The following is a 23042-nucleotide window of genomic DNA, read 5'->3' as shown; positions in this document are numbered from 1 at the left end:
TTATGCATCTCTACTTTAACTGCGATTTTACGTCAAAACGTCTGTGACGTCACTTGTTCTAGAAATTGTCGCAGTGTTTTCATGTTTTTGAAAGCGCATATGGCCGTGCAACAGTTGTCGTCTTGTTAAAGTTTTAGAAATTGTTTTATATATTTGTTTCTCGCTGCTCTCCTGTTTGCTGTTAAAGAAATGATGTTTAAAAGTTATCGGTTTTTAAAAACATTTTAAAATCATAAAAAATCTTTTAAACGTTTTTAAATTTATTGCATTGGACGATTTTTCTTCCTAAAATCAAAGACAGCTTGATTGCAAAACAATTTACATTTTGTAATTTGAGTAAGTTTTGTATGCATTTTAACAGTCAAATTTAATTTTTTAAAGTAGACTTTGATAGTTCTTTGTATTATTTTGGATTTAATAAGAATGTATTGACTTTCACTGTGAATAAAGAAGCTGAGTATGTCCTAGACATAAGCTACATAAAACATTTGAAACTTACTCATTTTTCTCTTAAAATATTTCCAAAAAGAGCTTTTAACGTCATAATAAATTCTAAGAATTCGATGTTGAAAAGAATGATAACCCCTTTTTTCATATGAAAAAAAAAAAAAAATACCATGCAATTAATCTGATTGTTATGATAAATTTTTTATATAATTTTGGAATAATTCATGGAAACTTGTTATATTTCCAATGCATCTTTCGTTTAAAAATGAAATTAGAAAACAAACTCCCTATTTTTTATATGAATTCTAGATTCTTTCTAAATCTTAGAAAGAGTAGGCTTTTAAAAACAAAGGGATACAGATGCATACATCTCTGCTGCATGAAATTTAAAATCCATAACTTCTTACTCATACATGATTATTTAATATTGATTCTGAAGAACTCTGTTAGAACAAGATATTTTAAAATATTGCTGCCATATATTGTGCAGTATTTCAAAAAAACATCACTAGAGTAATATCTTGTATCAAAGTAATATATATCTGAGTAATAGTTGGCTGAATGACCCTTTTGTTTGAATGAGGGTTTGAAATCTATTTTGTTCAAATTCCACGTCTTAAGTAAGATTCTTGGTATAAAATTCTTATTTAGATTTTTTTTTTTTTTTTTTACAAATTTCAATAGAGATGTCGTCTGCAAACGAACTTGAAACTTGTCCATTTGATGAGGCTCATAAGGTGAAGAGGAGTAGAATGCAGATACACATAGCAAAATGTAGACTAGTAAGTACTTTAAATGTTTTTCCTGTACTTTATATAGTTTACATATTTCTATTTATGTCAAACTATTATCTTTATTGTTATACACCAATATTGCTTATTTTTTAAAGCTGATTAAGAAGAAATCCTGTAAAATTTTAATTGTTTAAAATGTTTTAAGCATTTTTTTAAAGAGATATATAAGCATTCAACATTGTAATATGAATATGAGATGCATGATGTAATTTCAATAGTATTTTTTTCCCATAAATTTTTTCTTGGAATTTTCTTGTTCTCAATTTAGTTTTTATTTTGAGAGAAAGACAGATAAAAACATTCTAAAACAAGCCTTAATTCCAAGTTTGTAATTAATATAATTACTGAATACTAATACTTTTAAAAGAATTTTATATTGAGATGACTACATGTATTTGCTTACTATATAAAAATCGTACTAAAGTGAATGCTGTTATTGTGAAATTCATTTCACATCTTTTAGGAATTCAAATGTATATTCTTTTTTATTTAAAATTATCCCTTGAACCAATACTATTTAATAGTAGAAACAAGTTATTTTCTAATTTTTGAGCATTAAGCTGAATAAATTTTGTAATTTAATAGTTTTTACCGATACTGATACAATAAAAACTATTAATATACTGATCTTAAAATTTCATGAAAACGTTTGAAAATATAATGGAATCTTAAATTATTACTTTTATTTATAATTGTTTTGTTATAGAATCATCTGGATAGCCCCCAACCATTTGTTTGCCCATTCAATGCTACTCATATTCTTCCTGCACAAGAAAAGGCATATCATCTATCTCGGTGTCCTGATAGAGTTGTATTAGATAGGACAGTAACTGGTAATTTCTGTTTTTAAATTACAATATGGTGTTTATTGTAAAAGCACTCATCATTTTAAATTATACCATAAGATAAAATTTTTACCCCTTCCTGATTTTCTTCTGAGCTGAACTTTGATATGCAAATCATACCAGTCTGGCTCATTCTGAGTTTACCTTAAACAACTGGAAAATTTACATTTTTCACACAGCTTAAATTAATCTTTTAATATTTAGATAAGCTGTGCACAAGTTAATAAGAGAAAATTATTTGTCAGCAGAAAAATGATGTTCCTTGTGTTATATTTTATTATGCCTGTAAATTTTGAAACATTTGATTCCTTAAGGGATATGTGAAAATCAGACTTTGCTGGAAACAAAGTCTTAAAGTTTTCTTATTTTAAAAATATTCTTAGAAGAATTTGTGTACCAATGATGCAATCTTGATTTATAAAAATAAGGTATAAAATATTTTTTATGCCTTAATTTAACCTTTAAAAAAAATTTTTTTTACACATGAACTTAAATGATCTTGAATTGAGTTAATATATATATTAGTTGGGCCCCGATTTAGTGAATTTTTATATATTCAGGCCCGAATTAGTTTATTAGAAGATTATTTTTCAAAACTCTACGGTATCCATCGTGCCTGGAACGCATGAGTAATGAATGCAACTTTTCATATGGGTAGGACTAAAAATTCCTTTCTTATTTCTCCTCATTCCGTGATGCAGGGAAGTTAAGTGAATTGGGACACTCAGTTTTGCCGAATATTTGATTTTTTTAGACATTGTGAAGGTAGTTTGGCAGACTGTTGGAAAATAAAAATTTTGTGTAGCAAAAAAATGAACATTTTACACGAATTTGGCAATGATGTACGATTGCAAAATGCTTTAGCAAAATATCTTGAAATCTCCATGTCAATATTGACTATAATTTTTAAACAATACAATGATGTAAATGATTACAATAGAGAACAATTTTTTTTGCTGTTGATCAATGTCTCCAATCTGCAATTTAAAAAACTTGAAATTCATGCTTTTCCTTGCAAATTACACATGTATTTCAGTAGCTCGATCTCGATGTCATTCATTATGTAAAAACTCGATACAGAAAGTTGCTTATGAGAAAAATTATAACATTGTTGGATAAAAATGCAAAGAAAAGATGCAAAGGAAATGTTTTGGATGTTCCATGTTTTGTGAGAGAATCTTGGGATCAAAAATTATAACTGGTAATGGCTTTCAGAAAGTAGGAATTCCTGTTTGAGTAGTAGGAAGTGATATGAATTATGAAGTCATCTTTCCATTTGACCATTCGGATGAAGTCACATGTAAAGAAGTTGCTCTTGTTATAGACTTTTATGATTATGTTATGTGATGATGGACTGAAGCTAATAAAATTGTTGATTTATCAAAACCAGTGAATAGTGATTCTGATGCAGAAAACTAGATTGGAACTTCTATTTAAACTGTTACTTTTTCTGGCTTATATCGTTTGGAGACTAAAAACACATATATGCAATAGGATGTAAATGTTGCTGTATTTTCTTCTTTTCATAAAGTAAAAAAAAGAACTTTTTCTTGTCAGGAATCAAGAAAATTGTCAAGAATTACTTAGCTCGTGCTTAAAAATTTTAAATTAACTAATGCATAATTATTTGTTATATTTTTAACAGCTGAATAAAAAAAATTTACAATTTCTAATTATGGATATTTTTGTGTAGTTGCTTATTAAGGCTGTTCCATAAAGAAAGTGCAAAAATGTTTGTTTTGGACCGCAATATTATAAATAGCCCCTAATGAAATTTTTGTTCCCGATGAATTTGTTAAATCGCGATCTGGCTATAATGTCCAAAAGCTGTTTTCTGTTTTTTTAACTGTATGCGACAGCTATATTTATTAAAAACCTTTTATAATCAAAATAATCTGCATTTCTAATAGCATATATAAAAATTTGCAGATAATTTTGTAGTAAACTTAAACTATTTTAATAAAATATTAATATTTTAAAAACGATGTTTCATTTCCAAGTTTTAGTCTTCAATTGATGTGATATTAAATATATAATGCTTAGGAGAGTCTCATTATCCTCACAGAAATGTAAAGAGTGTCTAAAAATGCAAATTACAGTATTAAACATGACTTCTGTTATTTAATAATTAACTTTATTTCCTGGTTTAACATATATTTTGCCTTTTGTGACTAGTCTGCTCACACAGAATATTGACTTTTTTTACTCTTCAACAATTAATATGGAATGCATCTTTTAAAACTGTCGCCTTTCTTGTTTGATAAGACCTAAAATGGGTGTTTAATTGATATTTTTATGAGAGTGAATTATTTTGGTTTTAAGCATACTTTTGAAATAAAGTATATTAAGTTTTAAAAATAATTGTCTGTGCAATATTAAATTTAATCGAAAAAAAATGAAGTAATGGCAATTTGTAAAAAAATGAAGCAACGACCATTTGTAAAATGTATCGAAACATGGAGTTTATAAACGATGATTATCTGGCAGCTCATAGTTGGAAGATTTCATGATAAATTAGTTGGAGTTTAATTTCATATATATATATATAATAACTTTTGAAACAGAAAGCAGTTTTGAAAACTGGGAAAACACTTTGAATTTTTAAACTTAACTTTAATCCATCCCGGAAGGCATGATTTTTTTCTACAAGGAGAAGCAACAAGCACAACACAGAATGACACAACATGAAATGAGGAAAAGCTAATGAAAATTTGATCCCTGTGAGTATATATTGCAAGATTTTAATAGGGATTTCCTACACGTGTTGACCACAGGCAAGGTTATCATAGGGATCTTTTAGAAAAACTTGCTTAGGTTAGGGATTTTTTATCCTTTCACTTGGAGTGTGGGAACCGCTGATGAAAGCATTTTTCAAAGTTTCTCTTGAATTAAATAAACAGAAAAAGTGGAATGGGATCAGGAAATAGAATATTTTAGACTGAAGTCAATATGTGCTGAATTGAGCGGGAAAATTAGTAAATTAGGTTTCAAAATATCGTTACATACATACATACATATATATATATTGAGCTCTTAAAGATTCCCTTTAAAAAAAAAAAGGTGAAATTTCAGAATTTTTTTTCTTTTAATATTTATACCCATACTATTTTATGTTTACTTAATTTCTTGTTTATCCATAAAATATGTACATACATGTATCAGGGTGTTATACTTTATTTATAATTCTAAAAATTGAAACTTGAATGCAAAAGGGAACAAAAAACAAAACAATTGCATTTTGGCTGGTTTAAAATTTCTCATTAAAGCTTCGGAACTGACTGGAAATGCTTTATACTCTAGTTACTTTAAAGAAATTTTTTTGATAAGCATAATAAAAATCAAGCAACTACATTTGAAAACAAAACCTCATTATGATGAAATGATGAAAAATTGGTATGTATAGGGTGGAGACACAACCGGAAAATCGAGGATTTCTAGGAATTTTATCGATCTAGGAAAGTCAGGGAATTACATGCACCAGCATTTGATGCAATTGGCAATTTTGTGTTATCATTGCTCTACATCTGAAGCTTATTGTTACCAAAATGATCACAGGCATACCAGGATAGCTTTCTTTCCAGAGTATGGCAATTTTTTGAATTCTATTATCAGAAGAATAATAAATTAATAAATGTTGCTAACAGCAACCCAAATGAAATTTATGAAAAAATTGTTGTTCACTTTCAAAAAAAAACAAACAAACAAAAAAAAACCAAAAGACCCCTGAATTGTAGAATTTGCAGAATGAGAATGCAAGTAAATTTTGGTTCAACATTCTCTAAATTCAAAATCTTGCAGTGAAGCCATATCTTCATTAAAAATAGTAACGATGTTTTCTCAGGTCAACAGTGCTGTTGAGAGAGGATTTTTGATCAATGAAGATTGTTTGTGGGAGAATATGAAAGAACAAAATGTTCATTGCAAAAAGAATTGTTTATGATGGCATTCAAGTAAATGGTGGAATAAATAATTTTAAAGTTTGAAAAGAATTCATGAGCTAAATATGAAGTTTATAAAGAAGTGAAAGAAAATGAAGGCATTATGTGTAAATTTGGAAAGAAGGGGGGAGCAGACAATTATCTCAAAGAATTAAAAATAATTTTTTTTAGGCAATTCAGAAAGAGTCGAGGAAGAAATTGTAAGTTTCAATAATGTATAAAAATAAAGTTTACCATAATAAATAACCATAAGTTAGCTATAAAATTTGATCTTGTGACTACATATTTTCTAAAATTAAATATACACAAAATTTTAATGCTCTAGTTTTTAAAAACATGTATTTACTTTAGAAAAAATATGAATGATGTCAAAGTATCTCATTATAATTGTTAATGGAAGGAGTTTAAATTTTGGACAATAAAAAGCTTAAGAGAAAAAAGGTCCATGTTCTGTAATTAAAATGCAAATTTAAAGGAACAACTATTTTAAAAAGAAGATTTTGAAGCCAGTCGGAGAAAATGTCACACAATGTCTATGAAGTTTTTAAATATATGTAAAATAAAATTTTATGCAGTTCATTTTTCTGTGTTATTACAGCTTCTTTTTTTTTCTGTGCAAAGAATTTCCAAATTATATTGAGATTCTATTCATTATGCTTATTGTGCAAGCACGAATTGTTCTTTTATGAGCATGAATGAACACTTATGCATAAGCTAAATTCTTTTACTTTGAGGCAATGCAATCTTAAGAATTTTGTTTGGCTATTGATTATCCCGAGCCGAAACATATTTCACAAATAATATATTACTGGCACTCGCACTTTTCCTTATTTAATGATTGAATAACTTTTTCTATTTTTTTGTAAGATTGAATGCACATTTAAAAACAATCTTAATTTCTCATGAAGATTCTTAATTAAATGTAAATTTTTAATTAATTGTTTTAATTAAATGTTAAAAAGAACTATCCGTTTGCTTAATTCCAGATTTTTAAGAAGTTTTCTGATATACTGCTAAACTATTTTTCTTTTAATCAAAATTAATTTTTTTTCTAAATTTTAGTTAGGTTATTTTTTCATGCATAATTTTAAAAAGAATATTGTACAGATATACAATATTTCTGCAATTAAAACTATTTTTCCTTTTCTTTTGTGTTATATAAAAATCTGTTATGCAAAATTGTATTACTGTATACTGAGTAAGGTAGCAAGTGTGATTAAAAAAAAAAAACACTGAAAAACTGCTTATTCTTAATTGATCCTATATAAAGCTTTAAAATTTTTAATTCTTTTCCAAGTGTTTATTTTTCTCCTAGGATTTAAAAAAATACCCCCCCCCCCCATGTTCAGATTAGCTGAATTATATGAGTGTATTTTCTTTTCGGTGTCTGATTTTTCATCTCTTATGAAATGCTAATGAGTTCAGAGGTATGTGTTAAAGGTTTTCTCTTAGTTTAAAGAAATATTGATTCTGTTGGTAAAAATATATTCCTTTCATTGTCTTGACTCTTTTACCTCTTTTTGTTTGTCTAAGAAGAGAAAAATCATTTCTTTTCAGGCATAAGTTTGTGTTCTCAGAAATGATGCAAGTTTGTTTTTAAGTTACTTTAACTAGTTGTTGCTTTTCTGTAGTTTTTATTTTAGATGTCTATTAAATATATTTCAACATTATTGTTACTGAATATTTAGGTTTTTTCCTACAAGTAATTTTTGTGCACAAATTTTAGAATTTTTTTCACAATTTGCCAGGAAAATGAATGTTTAATTTCTTTTAATGTGGACTTTCAAAAGGGAAAATACAGAATAGTTTAAAACTTGTAAAAATAAAGGAGTAAATATTTTTGAAGAATTGAGAATATCAGACTACATTTTGAATTGGCTGATGTTAGTATTTTTAGAAGAACAGAGGGCTGAAGAAATTGTTGCAAATAACATAAAGAAATGAAAGTTAGAATCTGATTTCATAATTTCTTTACAGAAAAAGAAAAAGAAGAAACTTGCTGAAATTAATTAAAAATGATGTAACTTCACTTCAACAAGTGACCTCAAGTGATGTGACATTCACCAGCCAGAGACTTTTCTTTAGCAAAAAATCTACTGTATGGCAAAAGGTTATTTATTTAGAAAATTGAACTATTGAAAGAATCAGCTGAATTATAATTGCTTATTCTTTCTGTTGTTCAGATCATTAAAATTTAATTTATAGAATATGTTGTAATGAAAATAATTTTTAATAGAAATTATTTAAGAACTATAACATAATTCGTAATGTGAATTTTATTTGGTTTTAGCTCCCTTGCATCAGAATAATCCTTTCAAGGGTCGTACTGCAGTACCGAGTGTTTCGGAACCAATTCACGTTGAGCCAGAGGAAGTTTGGGAAGTAGATGGTATATTTTTTTATATTAATATTTGTATTAAATGTGGATCTATAAAAATATCATTTTAAAGTATTTGAGTATAATTTTTTTTTTTTTTTTTTTTTTTTGTCTTGGATCTACTAGTAAATCAATTCCTAATGCTGAAGTCTAAATTGAAGTTATGAGGAAGCAAAATTCATCCCAAGTCAAATTAATTGATGCCTTTCTTTTCTCAATTTCCAGCAACTGATGTGAGAATATCTCAGTTGATCATTGTTTTGCGATTTGACATAACATATTTATAGTTAATTTCAACATCTTTACATGTTGCCACAAAATAAGAATATTTTATGCAAGCATTTGCTTTGTCATACATAGGTGTTGGTCAAAGAATTGCAGGTAATATTTGTCTGAAATCTCCGGCAAACAATATCATTACAATCTCCAATGATATGATGTTTCTACTTAAATCTTGCAGTGATCAATCAAGAGTCTCATGCAATTTTTTGTGTGCCATTGTGTATTGATCCCAAATAATTTTGCAATTCCGGAGTATTTTTCTCATGCTAGATATTCTGGAAGTGTTGCATGTGGGAATTTCAATAAATTGCATGTTCAATGGCAATTTCAAAGTGGTCTGATCAATTCTTTTACCTGTAGCAAAGTCACAGATATTCTGGAACGATACCATAACTTAGTTGGAAGAAATTTTATAGTGAAATTCAGTTGTGTTCAGAAAGCAAAATCAAAGAATTGAAAATATCTTTGTTATTACGTTACAAACTTGAAAGTTATTGCTTTGTCTTCAACTAAATAATAATAATAAAAAGCAAACAAGCTAAAGGAAAAAAAAAATGAATTATAAAAATAACTTGGTAAAGCCAATTGAATTACAAGACATATGCTGGAAATGTAAGCTTGCACATGTTACAATAATCAAAAGCTTTGAGCATAAATCATGACATCATGTACACAAGGAGTAGAAACAATTTGCATAAAGATAAGAATTTTACTTTCCAATAAAACTAACAGTATGTCATGTTGGAATTGAATTGCTGCTAGAATCAATCTTTATCAGTTTCTCTTGGTATATCTAAGATTTTTCCAAATCTGTTATTGACAATTTGCTTTATTTGACCATAAATGCATTTTTACTGAAGCTTTAATTAAAAAACATTCAATTGTACATATAGCAACAATAAGAAAAAATCTGTGTTGTGATTTTATTTGCAATTTTTCATGAAACAAAACAGCAACAAATCAGTTTGTCGATTGTATTCACTAACCAATTGAAAACTTTGTGATTCCTTTCACTGACACATTATATTCAATGCTCCATTGCAGATTTCACCTGTGAAATCCATGTTCATATTTAAATTTTCCTTGCATATTAAACAGAAAATATCTTCAGCTATGCTCAATTTATATTTCTTCCATACCTCTATTAGAAATGGAGAGCAGGTAGTCAATATAATTACAAACAATGCATGAGTTTGACATGTTGCAAGCAACCTGTTTGCATACATTCCAGTGTTGGTAATTCTCTAATAAGTTCAGAACTTGTCATGCGCTGCAGAAAATGGCTTGTGTAATGTTATTGACAATTCTCAGTTGCTGGAAAGATGTTGGTCTGGGCACATTTACCAAGAACATATGAAAAATGAAGTTTTAATCTTGATTGGAATGCATGGTGTATGGTTTGCGTATCATCTTTGAATATGCCAGGCTGTAACATATGAAATTATAAAACATTAAAGAAAAATTAACTAAAAAACAAAAACAAAAGAAAAATAATAAATACTTAAAAAAAATTTCAATTCAAATGTAGACCAACTAATGCAGTTCATTTCTATTTATTGCACATTATATATCCTTTGCTTGTATTTTAAAGAAGTCAATTTTGCAGTATAATTTGAATTCAAATGAAAATCAATCAACACAGCTCAATTCTATTACCAAATGTATTAGAAAATTAAAAAAAAAAAGTTTAAAAAAATAAAATGAAAAAATTAACTATACTTTTGAAATAAACGTTACGATTATTAATATAACAATTGTGCCAAATTTCAAAGCAATCCGGGGAGAACTTTTGGAGATTTCAAATTTTGAACGAATGAATATAGATTGTATTAAAAATGTTTTTTGTTTTATTTCCTTAAAGATTATAATTAAATAAATTTTAAGATAAGAAAAACTAATTATCGAATTATACACTTAAAATGCATAGCTGTTTAAAATATAGTATACACCTTTTCTATTAAATATGATACATTTAATTTGAAATTGATTATCAGTTATAACATGATTTGAGACTTCACACGTGAATCTAAAAAATATATATACAAGTAAAAATTGATATTTTGTACATAAAATTATTTTTAGAAATTTTTACAAATTATTTGATATAATCTGTATTTTACTTATCTTTACATTTATTTTAATAAAAAATAAATGTACTGATAAAATTCTGCATTTCGTAATATTGTATACATAAAGGAAAAATTCTTAAATCTAATCATTATAGAAATACAAATTAACACATGAAAATATTTTTCCAAACAATTTAAGGTATTTTGAGAAGAAATAATGGTAAAATAGAGAATGTTGTTTTTTATAGTTTGTAAAAGGCTTAAGATAATGCATAAAAAGTCAGGAGAACCATTCCAGGAAAGTTGTAATTTTTCTGAAATAGATTTAAAAATTTATCTGAAGAGCTGTAAAAATTCAGTTTGCAGTTATCAACAGTTATAAGCTGAAATGCACTCTTCACTATTTTGTAATTAATTATTGTATTTTATTTTTAGATGACATAAAACCTGGCTATCAACCTACTAAAGAGGTTCCAATTGGGGCCATTATTCATCCAGAACCATTGTCAAAGCCTGCAGTTAGGAGGCAGTTGTATAAAGAACTTCACCAGATGCCTTCCGGTTTGGATATAAAGTAAAATGATTTCAAAATTGCAATAATTTTATTGAAGTTTCAATTTGTATTCTTTTATTTAAACTTAATTGTCAAATAATCTTTAATAAAATATTTTGTTAAACCTGTATCGATTTTTAAAAATTGATTTAATTTTTTCAATTTTTGATTGATATAATTGCAAAATGACCCAGTGAAAGTTTGAGAGAAAGAAATCAAATTTTTACTTCTGTGTAAATAAAATTTATTATAATTCAAAAATTTATTTATCCATTTGTTTTTCTCCTAAGTGAAAAGCTTCTGCCAAGGTAATTAATTCTCTCTGCCCCGTTTTGGTATAGAAATAGTATGGGATTAGCTACCCTCTATCGATGATAGGATGTGCATCTTACGGAAGGGATTTTACCATGTGGTGATTTTAGAACTCAGCCATAATTTATGCCAATGCTATTACAGTGCTCTGATTATTCAGATTATTTTCTGTGTCTTAAGGCAGGTTGGAGAAGTTGATTGTGATAATCCATTTTTTCAATGTGAATGCCAATATTTTATAGTAAATTCTAATTTTGTTTGTTATTGTTATGAGAGTTTTTCTTGTGTCGCAAGAATTAGAATATAACAAAGTTTTAAAAATATCAAAACTGTACATTGTCTTATTTGAATTTATTAACACTTTACCGACCGGTAGCGGTTCGAACATACTATGCCATTTCACCGCCCGCTCAGCTGCACCCAGCTGCACTCGAGAAAACGACAGCTGAATTTTTTTCAGGGCATGCTGAATTGGTGGAAAACGTAGTCACCACAGATCGGTCAAAAGTCGATTAATCGACGACCGGTCGGTAAGCGCTGGGGAGCAAACGTCGAATAATCGACGACCGGTTGGTAAGCGCTGAGAACAAAACGTCGATTAATCGACGGCCGGTTGGTAAGCGCTGAGAACAAAACGTCGATTAATCGACGGCCGGTCGGTAAAGTGTTAAGGTGTTAACATCTCAAAAATGACAATGTCAAAGATCTGAAGATGTCTTATTTGAATTTATTAAAGTTTTAACATCTCAAAGTTGACAATGTTAAAGATCTGAAGAAAACACAGATATTATTATTATGAGTGATATACTCTTTTTCTAATTTTAATGCACCTACAAGCTTAACTACATGTTTCTTGCTTCTCTGTAAGAGTTGCTGTGTTATTAAATTTTTGATTGTTTAATATTTGTCTTAGTTTGATTAGCCATGGTTATTTATTATTTATCATCTGTTAAGTTAGTCCATAACTTATGAGGATCTATCTTCTTTCTCAATACATATAGTAGTCAATTCAATACCCCAAACATGTAATTTCAGGTTCTTTAATAATCATTGCATGGACTTGTAGATATGCAAAAATTCTCATTTACCAATTCAATAATATCTTTCAAAGGGTGTCCCCCCCCCTCCCTTATACATAATTTTAGAAACACAGGAAAGTTTGCAATTTTACATATATTTTTCGATATGCAAATGGATTATGTTGAGCTTAATACTTTTTATCGGATTTTTAAATAATTTCTATTGTGTGCACTGTCAAATCTTATCTTTACATTGTTATTTATTTTTATTTAAATGTTATATGTAAGAAATAAAAATCATGAAGTCCTCTAATTTTACTTAAAATATGTTTAATAACTGGAATATTCTGAATTTTCAGTCTATCAAATTACTCTTCTGCGTGTCTAAAATCATTGGTTTGAAATATATTAAAGATATCTTCTTTCCAAAATTCAAGTGCCAACTTACAAATCTGTTATAAAAACATAGGCTTTCTATCTAAAATAATGCTTTAATTTCAATGCTAATAATTGAATTTTTATTTGTAAGATGGTTTCTCTCTAAATATATATAATATTGTAATTTCTTGATAGTTTGCATATTAATTGAATGAACTTTAATGGAAGAATACTTGAAAAATAACCTGTTTAAGCTTTTTATATCATTGTTTTGAATTGCAATGTTTATTTTTTTTCCTGATTTATTTATGATTACAAAACGTGTTGAGTATCGTTAAAATATTTACAGATCTGATGGTGCTACCAAAAATATTAAATCTGGTGCTGCTAATCCTGCTGCTCCTATTCCTAGACAACCAAAGCAGCTGAGTGAAGTAAATATGCTATTGAAGTTTGTAACTTTTTTGCATTGTAATTGTTAATTGCAAAATTTGAAATTACAATGAAATATGATTTTTATTAAACATATTCTTTCAAAAAAGTAAAATAATTTAAAACTACATGTCTTTAGTTACAAGTCCTGCTTTGTTTTTACAGAAACTGCCTTTTTCTAACATATTTTTTTGAGAATTTAATTAAAAATTTGCATGAAATTTTCAGCTTTGATTTGTTATCCCAAAGAAATGGATCATGCTTGAAATATTTAAACTTTATTTATCAAGGATTACATATAAATTAAGTCTTCTTATCAAGCAAAATATAGGATAAGATATCTTTGAAAATCAAAATTCCTTATAGTTTAACTACACTGAATTAATCTTAAAATCCAAATTTGATTGAGTCTTAATTGCTATTTATGGCTCAGATATTAATTTACCATAATGATCAAAATGTAAAAAAAAGAAAAAAGAAAAAAAAAAGAAATTGGGAAATTAATTAAAATCCAAAGTTTAATTTTCTTCTTTTTGTGCGATTTAGTTACAATTCTTGAATTTGAAGTATTCATTCCATATATACCATTTGCTATTTGTGCATCTTGGTGTCTTTCTTCTTTGTAAATTTGAATGTGCTTGATATTTATACTTGGAATTTTTACTATACTTCTCATTATCCATAATTTTTCAGTACTGAATTTGATAGAAATTTTCATTCTATTTCTCCTTTTGAAAAAGAATTATGCAGCATCCATAATAATAATTTGACTGTACAGTTTTGTGTGTACTAAGTGTTAAAATTTTATATTTCTCTTGCAGGCTGAAAGACAGTTTGAAGATCAAGATCCTAGTCCACAATATTTAGGACTTGGAAGAGGTATTTTATTTTCTTGATAATGGAATAATGATTAAATTGTGGAATAGTTGCCATGATATTTAGAGAAAATAGAAGAAACTTAAAAGAAACATATAAAGCAGGGAAAATGCAGGAATTTTTTAAAAATTTATTTAAAACTTGAAAGTGAAGGGAATTTTGAATTTCTTAATTTTTCCCCCCATCTTTTTTTAGATGGGGGATGTATATATTTTATATGGGGGATGTATATATTTAAGAAGAATACTAGGAGAAAGATGTTTGAATGCATGTCTAAAACTTTTGCTGTTTTAAAAGCTTTATTTTTTTAAAATTCATGTTTATTTGAAAAATAGTGCAATATGTGAAGAGCAAATGATTAATTTCTTTAACTCCTTTATTCCAAATTACAAACTTCCATTGCATATTCTCAATGTGTAAGATCCATATTAAAATTTTTTCTTGAGAGAAAAAAAAAAAAAGTGAATTCAATGAGAAACTTGATTAATTCAGCAAATAAATTCATTTAGATGATTTCTATTCTAATGATTTGAGGTCCAAAGAATTTTTTTGATTTTTGAAGAATCATAAATAAAATTCTTATGTTGTCTTTGACAATATAAGAATTTTTTTTACGACTTTTTCAGTGCAGCTGCGGAAGATTGATTTACTATCACAAGGTCATGCTGGTTGAATATCTGAAAGAAGATTCTTTATTTGATGTAATAACTGTGTATGATGACTTAAACTTTTATGGAGATGTTTTAAATGCTCTGATCTGAACATATTTTCTCTAGTGTGCAAAATTATCGTATATGAAGTATTATGAAGTTTCAGAAAAGCAGAAAACATTTCAAAGGGGGAAAAAAAGTTTAAAAAATACTGAGTTTTCTAAATTAAACTATTACAAAAAGAAACATGATGGTGAAAAAAATTTGTTGTTGTTGCTGAAATTGATTCACAAGTATATCAATTGGCAATAAATAAATGCTTTGTAATGTTATTTAAGTAATCATTAAATAGCTTCTATCATGATAGGGAGAATGTTATTTCATGTTTTATTTAACCCCAGTCCTTGCATAATTTTAAATTAAAGACATCAGGTATGTGATCATTCTTTTTTCCCTCCTTAACATATGAATTTTGTCATCTAAAATGTAAACACTAAATAAAAAGGATATTTCTCTTTGTATGTAAATATAAACATTAATTTAATATACTATTATTTCGGTTAACATAGTAGCTTACTTCTCCTTGCTTTTACCACTGATAAAAATTGGAGGTATTGTTATTCTGTTATAACAAGCACATGAGTGCTGTTCACTTGTTTCCTCTTGTATTGAATAAAAATACAGGGAAAACACAGGGATCAACCCTTCCAGATTTGAGTGACAACCCTGTGATGGTATTACCTTGGTTATTTCATTTCAGCTTAGGTGTCAGCTACAGTTTGATTTCAGCATCATGTCAGTTTTTGTAATTGATGATCCAGCCTTTATTTACAGATTGTGGACATCTTGTTATTTTTTGTGAACTGTGATTAAATTTACTTTTTTATGTTTTAATTTAATGGTAATGAATGTAAAAATGCTACTTTGAAACCACTTGTTAGAATTTTTATAAAAAATTTCATGGGTTTTTTTTATTTCTATTATTTGTTTAATCAGATTTCAAGAGGAATCGTAAATTATTTATTGTTATGAGATACAAGAAGTTCTGTAATTTTTTTTATTGGATATTGATTCAGGATTTTTTTAAAAAATTTTTTACTAATTTTTGCTTGTGATATACTTTTTTGAATAAATGATAAAAAGTGATAAATGTGCAAAAAATAAATACAAAAGAAAAAATTATGTAACTTATAGCATGATAAAAATGTTATAAAATTGAGAATATTTATTATATCCAGTGAAGATAGTTGCTATTTGAGATATTTTGTTATAAGATTACATAAATTTTTATAATTTATCCAAGAAAATTAATTATTTTGATGAGTATTAAACAAATGCTCTATTTTGGCTATAGTGTTTTTCTGTAGTTTTTAAAATTGTAAACATATTTGCTTTTGTTGCTGTACCGTTTTTTTAAAAATTGTTTTTGTAAGCATTTTTAATATATTTTACGAACTTTTTCCAAATGTTTTATGCAGAAGTGGCTTTTAGAAAAACAGATTCATTTTAGATCACTGGAAAGATAGTTCTTAAACTTAAGAATAGTATTCATTGAATAAGAATCAAATAATATTACCTTGACATTTATTGTGTTTTATTTTTTTAATCTGTGCATTTATTAAGTTCTTTAAATAATTGGATATGATGAATTTTTAAAGTGACATTTCAGTAAAGAAAATTGTGCTTATTTTTTCTTCTGCAGGCAAGCCTCCTTCAACTAGAATTGCTGCAAATATCTTTCCTCGGCAGCCACAAGTCAATAAGGCTGCTCCTGCTCAAAGTAATTACAGTGCTGTGATATCGGGAATGAAAAACCTTGGTTTAGGCAGAGCTGTAGCAAATACAGGTACATGCGCATTGTATTATTATTTTTTATAAATATTCATGTAAAATTATTATATTTATTAATACAGTATCATATCCTATATATTTTTGTCAACATCCTTTTCCTCTACTTACAAAACGAGTAGTGATGACTAAAGATCAGCAAATAACTTTTAAAAAAACACCTTTTATGATATATTTGGTGTACATTAGAAAACGCATTGTTAAAAAGTGAAATATTAGATATGCACTGTAATAAAGACTATCTACTGATTGCCTACTGATCTTTTCACTATTATTTAATTCCACACTTTCAGAGCTGTAGTTTGTGCAAGTTGAATCGAGCAATATTTCAATGGGTTATCTATTTATGGCATTTTGAAAATGATTATTAATAATAGTTATTTAATGGAAAGAAAATCTCACGGCTGTCACAGTTATGTTTGGTGTGTAGCTTTCTCATTCTGTTTAAAAAAATAATAAAAAAAAGTCTAACTTATATAATTGGCATAACTTTTATAGCTTTTTCAAGAATTGTTAATTGTAATAATATTATTATAACAATTGTGGAAAATTCAAAATGAATGCATTCTAACTTAAGATATTTTATACAAAAAGATATTGTTAATGTGTTAACATCAATCACCTGTCTGCTGGTTTGTATGTACACTTTGTTGAGAATTTTAACAACCCCAACGAAAGATTACATTATTTGATGATGGGATGAGGATGATTCTGTATAGGTACTTTATGAATTCTGTGTAATTATCTTTAAAACAGCATATTATGCATTTTCTTCTTTCTTTGTTTCTTTAAAGACTATAAGGCCTTTCAATAAAATATCTTTCTGGATCAAAAGTTAAAGATTTGCTTTCTTAGAAGATGTGCTGGGTGTGAAGTTTTATTGTAAATTATATCTACTTGAGGTCAAACATTGGATTGTTAATATTTTGTGAAAATGCAGTGGTGGCTTGGTTATTAATCTCATTGTTTGATCATAGTTTAAATTTGTGAGATCTACCCTAAACTAGCCCACATTTATATTTTCAATGAAGCATAAGTCTAACCATCTTGTACACCCCAGTGTATTTAATTATTCAAATCTGGATATATGTAAATATAAATATTTTGCTACAAGATTTATGAATTGCTCTTGTAAAAGAGAGAAAAAAAAAATGTTTAATGGATGGTATGTTTAAAAATCCATACATTTTGCATTGTATCTAGCGAATAGATTAATAGTGATGAAGTTATAACTGAACTACGGTTTTGTGTATTTAGTACCCAATGTATTATTAATTGTCTAAAATATTTTATGTTTCAAAAATGAATAGTTTAGCCATTCTCAAAACAGTTGTAAATTTGCATGTCTTCTTGTTTGTATAGTGGTGGTCCAAATTGTGGAAACCTTTTGATGTATTTTTGAGCTTTGACACCCATAATAGCAATTTTATGAAGAGAAATACTATGAAATTCTGCATAATTATCAAGAATGAAGAGAAATACTATGAAATTCTGCATAATTATCAAGAATGAAGAGAAATACTATGAAATTCTGCATAATTATCAAGATAATTTAATCAAGAATTTAATAATTTTTTAATGGATATTTCTATTGGAACAATTATTACAAAAAAAATCTCTTGTTAATACATAGTTATGTAACTTTTAGCATCAATTATGGTGTTGCAAAGTTGTCTTCAATTTACTAATAATTTTAATCCATCAGCTGCTATACAGTGGTACCATGATTTAATTATTTCATTAATTGATTAGATTTTATCGGTAAGTTGTTTCTGATTCACATGTATACCTTGGTGGTTGGGAATGTGCACCTTGGGGCTATATTTTAAATTTTTAATTAGAATTTTAATTGAAAAGTAAGCATAATTTTGGTGTTTTTTCACTATAACTTTTGAAAATATCCCACAAAAATCATTTTTATGTGAAGTTAAAGTTCAAAAAATTATGTTTTTAACAACATCTATATTTTAGTATACAAATTAAGTTCTAATTTTTAGCAAATTAAAAAAAAATTGTTAACTATTTTTTAACAATATATGTTGTTGAAAATAAAACTTGCACAAGCACATTCCGCATGCATGGAGGGAAAAAAAAAACATAGCTTTTATCAATGTGTTGAACGAGATAAACATGTCAGCATTGATAAAATCTCAAATTAAAAAATAGGTTAACTGTTGTGGGAAATTATATCAAGAAAAGTATAATATTCTGCACATGTCAGTGTGAAATGAAATAAATATAAAATATATTTTCTAAAAAATAAATGGGGGAAAAAAAAGGTTTCTGTGATTTTTTTTTTATATCTACTTTATTAATTCAACAAATCAGCTTTATTTAAGGTAAACATGGTTTAATATATATCCCTTTAATTCAGGGCCAGATGGCTAATTTGTGAACCTTTAATAATATATGTTAAAAATGGTCTAAATGGGGTAAATAATTATATAATAAGTAACTTGAATCAATAAATGCTCTAATAAGTTATGAATGTTTAGTTTTCATCTGGATCCTCTGCTTCATGAATCAATTAAATTCATGAATTAACAAAATATTCTTGAGACACTAATATTTTAAATAAAAAAGAGTTACATTCCTGTCAGCTAAATTAACCACTAAAACCGTCTAAATTTATGAAAATTTGAATATCACTGTTCGATAAAAGTGAACGATTTAGACCACTTCATCGACCATCTCAAACATGATACTCCAGTCAGCACTCAGGGTTTCTCAAGACTGATTGAGTTAAGTTAATTATGTTAATTATGAAAATGGTGATTGTTCTAAACTATTCTATTCAGAACTTCATAAATGAATCAGGTTTGATAGTAGAAGCTAGAAATGTTCATTTATTTATTTAAAAATTGAAGTGTCAAAAATATTTTGCAGAATATGTTTCCTTAATGACCAAAGGGCTATATAAAGTTTAGATTTCATAATTTCTTAAAAGTATTTTTATAGACTGAAACAAAATAAAATATTGTTATTCATAACATTTTAATTCTTTTGAAAATAAAGCCAAAAGCTGCATTTTATGATGAATCTGAGAAATTTTTGTTGAAAATTCTTGAGATATTATATAATTTATGAAAAATATTCTGTAGTGCATATAAGACTTAAATGCTGAATGACTCTATTTTCAGTACTCGTATTTTAAAGTACTGGATTTCAATAAAATGTTTTAATATTAATTGCAATTTAATCATTTCTCATTGATTTAAATTTGAAATTTTATGAGCTCTGATAAAATTGAAGAGATACACAGTATATAATAACTTAAGGCCTTTATAATAGTATGAGGGAATTATATAATTATCAGAATTTGTAGCTTAAAAACGTATTGATGAAGAAGCTATTAAAAGACAAGTTGCATAAAATAATTAATTGAAAATTTAAGCGAGTGTTTTGGGGAACCAGCTGTTCGCCAAAGGCGGCTAGTTAAACAATAATATATTGGTTTTATGACTCCAATGCATCTTTTCCAGTATTCTACTGTACAGTCAACCTGGAGTTTTTCCCATTTAAATCTTTTTACCCTTTCTTTTGTATTTAAAAATGGTTTTTACTTGTATCGGGACCAGATTTCTGCAGTCTCCATTAAATGTCCTTGCATTCATCTTATATGCATTGTACCATTTGACATTCTATATTTCCAGATGATTTTCTTTTTTCACTTACAGTATTTAAATATTCTATCATCGTTTGGTATTGGGTTCCTTTCCTTGCCTTACCAGTTTTGTTTTCTTATGCTTCTTCAAAAATTTAAAAGGACCACTTACAGTATTCACCAGTGTTTTAATTTGTTTCATTGTAACTAAAATCTTTTTCATGCAATAGTAAAACTTAACATCAGTGTTTTTTTTTTTTTTTGCTTACAAAAAATGGAAATAGCACAACTTTTTGTGCCATTTCTTTTTTATGTTTTGACAACTTTTTAAATGAAAGACTACAAAAAAAAAAAAAAAAAAGAGTCTGTTACATTTAACAGTTATTACAAGAAACACAGAAAAACAATCTTTCATTTCTAATCCAAAATATTATCTTATTGTCTATCTAAAATTCATGCTCATTCACTGCATTCAAATGACGAAATGGTATTTTTTTATTAAAAATAAAATGTCCTCCTTTCTTCTGATTATTGAATATAATTTAATGCAATAAATTGGTGATTAAATTATCTTTAAAATGATATACATTTTTGTATTTTTGCAAATAGTATTCTTTTATATGCAATCAAATCTCTAAAATGCACTTTTTCCAAAAAGATTTCTAAAATTTTGGCTGGTAAAGTAATCTTCATGAATATTTTTTACTTCTTAACAATAGTATGAATTTCTTTTTAGCTTCACCTAACCCAGTGGTTCTGAATGATGATGATTTTCCAGCACTTGGAGTTGGAAGAGGATCTGCTAAAAATCCTCAAAGACAAGGTATCTCTTGCGTGAAACTTATTAATAAATGTTTATTCTTTATATGACTTATTTTGTAATTTTTTATTCTGTAATTGTAATTTATTCTTACAATTACTTAATTTTTGACTTTTTATTTATTTGTGCTCAAAACTAGGAAGAGGAGGTGCTAAAAATCCTCAAAAATAAGGTAGTTCCTACATAATACTTATTTATAAATGTTAATTCATCATATTAATTTGTAATTTATTATTTTATTGTGTATTAATTTGTTATTTTTTAATTTGTTACAATTGCATAATTTTTAATTTATTATTTATTTGTACATGTTTGTTAGATTTCAACAGTTTCTATGCAGAATTGAGTTAGGTGTATGTTCAACATTCGGTATAATTTTTTCCGTCTATATTTCATTTGATCTATTATCTGGTGGCATATGGTTATCTTGATTGCCTAATATCATTATTAGGCTATCATCCCTATCATTTATTTGACTGATTCACAGTAGTTTCATGTCATTTATTGTGTGCATTAGATAAATTCCTAATCATTTTCCATAATATAAAATTCATATTAATTCCTTTCAAATGAGTAGAAGCTATTTATTCAATTTTGTTTGATGTAAATGACCCCCCCCCCGCCCCCTCCCTGTCTCCAGATCCATTCCCCATATACATTTAAGTGATATCATAATTATAAAAGTAATATTGCCATTGATTTAAGATATTTTATATTTGTTCGTGAGCATATCTTTTGAATTTGAAGATAAGTCTTTAGATAATCATTCAGAAATATTTCTTATATTTTTATATACTTTATATGTCCAATTATTAATAAAACTTAACATTAAAAAATTCTTTTGAAATTAACTAAAACAGTGTGTTTGAAAAGCAGTAAATCTCGGATTGTAATTTTGTTTAAATATCTTTTTGCATTTAATGGTTTATTCATGCTGTTTTGTATTTCTGTTTTCAGAATTTAAAGCTCCTGGTTCCCGTTGGTGAAGTGATTTGAAGTTTTAATAATCAACTTTCTGTGTATGAAAATGTTACAATTTTATATTAAATGTATCGATGTATAATAAATTACTATTAATTTGTGTTTTAATTTTTTGAAGTATTTCCTGAATCTTTATTTATGATGAACAAAATCATTAATTGTTTTTCATTGTCTCAGCATTTTTTTGTTATAATAAAATTGCTGTAGGCACATAGAAGGATAGTGGATTAAATTCTTGTATCAACTTCATGAAAGTTATTTTGAAAATATCCATTTACTTGTCAGCTCAGATGGCCAGCTAGTTTGCTAGAAAAATTGATTATAATTGATTTCAGATTAATGATTTAGATATAAATTCATGCCCATGATTCTGCCGAATTGTCTCGCATTAAATCCATGTTATTTTAATTGACTTTATTTTGTTTACTGAGTACATGCATCTTTCTAACAGAAGCAAACCCATAACATCACAATCTATCTTCTAAATTTCATGATAATATAACTTCTCTTTTTTATTTATCTTATAAACTGCATAAATATTTTTAAAAATTCTTCTTTAGCTTTGAGCATTGGAAAAATATGTGATTAGATATTTGTTAAAACGGTAAAAACAGTTTGAATTTCAAAGATATGTAATTTTTTGAATCTTTTGGTAGAAATTAGGGAGAAAAATTTAAAAAACATTTTGGGAAAAAAAAAATAACTTGACCATCCAATTAGTATCTTTAAAAGGACAATTTTTAGAATTTCGAAAGGATGTAAAATTTATTTTTGTGCAGTAATATTTTTAGAAAATACCATGGAAAAATCATTCAGC

The 23042-nt window shown here is 27.0% G+C and overlaps 1 protein-coding gene across 2 annotated transcripts; it reads left to right on the top strand.

The window, feature by feature from the left end:
- The first annotated feature begins 66 nt into the window (after positions 1–66).
- Positions 67–22333, top strand: LOC129971232 (gametocyte-specific factor 1 homolog). Of its 2 annotated transcripts, XM_056084817.1 has the most exons (11): positions 67–336; positions 1132–1229; positions 1948–2074; positions 8315–8413; positions 11188–11326; positions 13364–13448; positions 14268–14325; positions 16675–16818; positions 21161–21247; positions 21384–21416; positions 22202–22333. In XM_056084817.1, the coding sequence occupies exons 2-10, from the start codon at positions 1134–1136 to the stop codon at positions 21413–21415; spliced, it is 867 nt and encodes a 288-aa protein (XP_055940792.1). In that variant the 5' UTR covers positions 67–336; positions 1132–1133; the 3' UTR covers position 21416; positions 22202–22333. The 2 variants fall into 2 exon arrangements, with proteins under 2 accessions (XP_055940792.1, XP_055940793.1); XM_056084818.1 differs by lacking the exon at positions 21384–21416 and having other exon boundaries at positions 68–336.
- Positions 22334–23042: the final 709 nt, after the last annotated feature.

The sequence above is a fragment of the Argiope bruennichi genome, chromosome 6, assembly GCF_947563725.1.
Source record: "Argiope bruennichi chromosome 6, qqArgBrue1.1, whole genome shotgun sequence".
In the NCBI taxonomy this organism is placed as follows: Eukaryota; Metazoa; Arthropoda; class Arachnida; order Araneae; family Araneidae; genus Argiope; species Argiope bruennichi.
The sequence above is the reverse complement of the archived record's forward strand: the minus strand, read 5'-3'. Positions and strand labels throughout refer to the sequence as shown.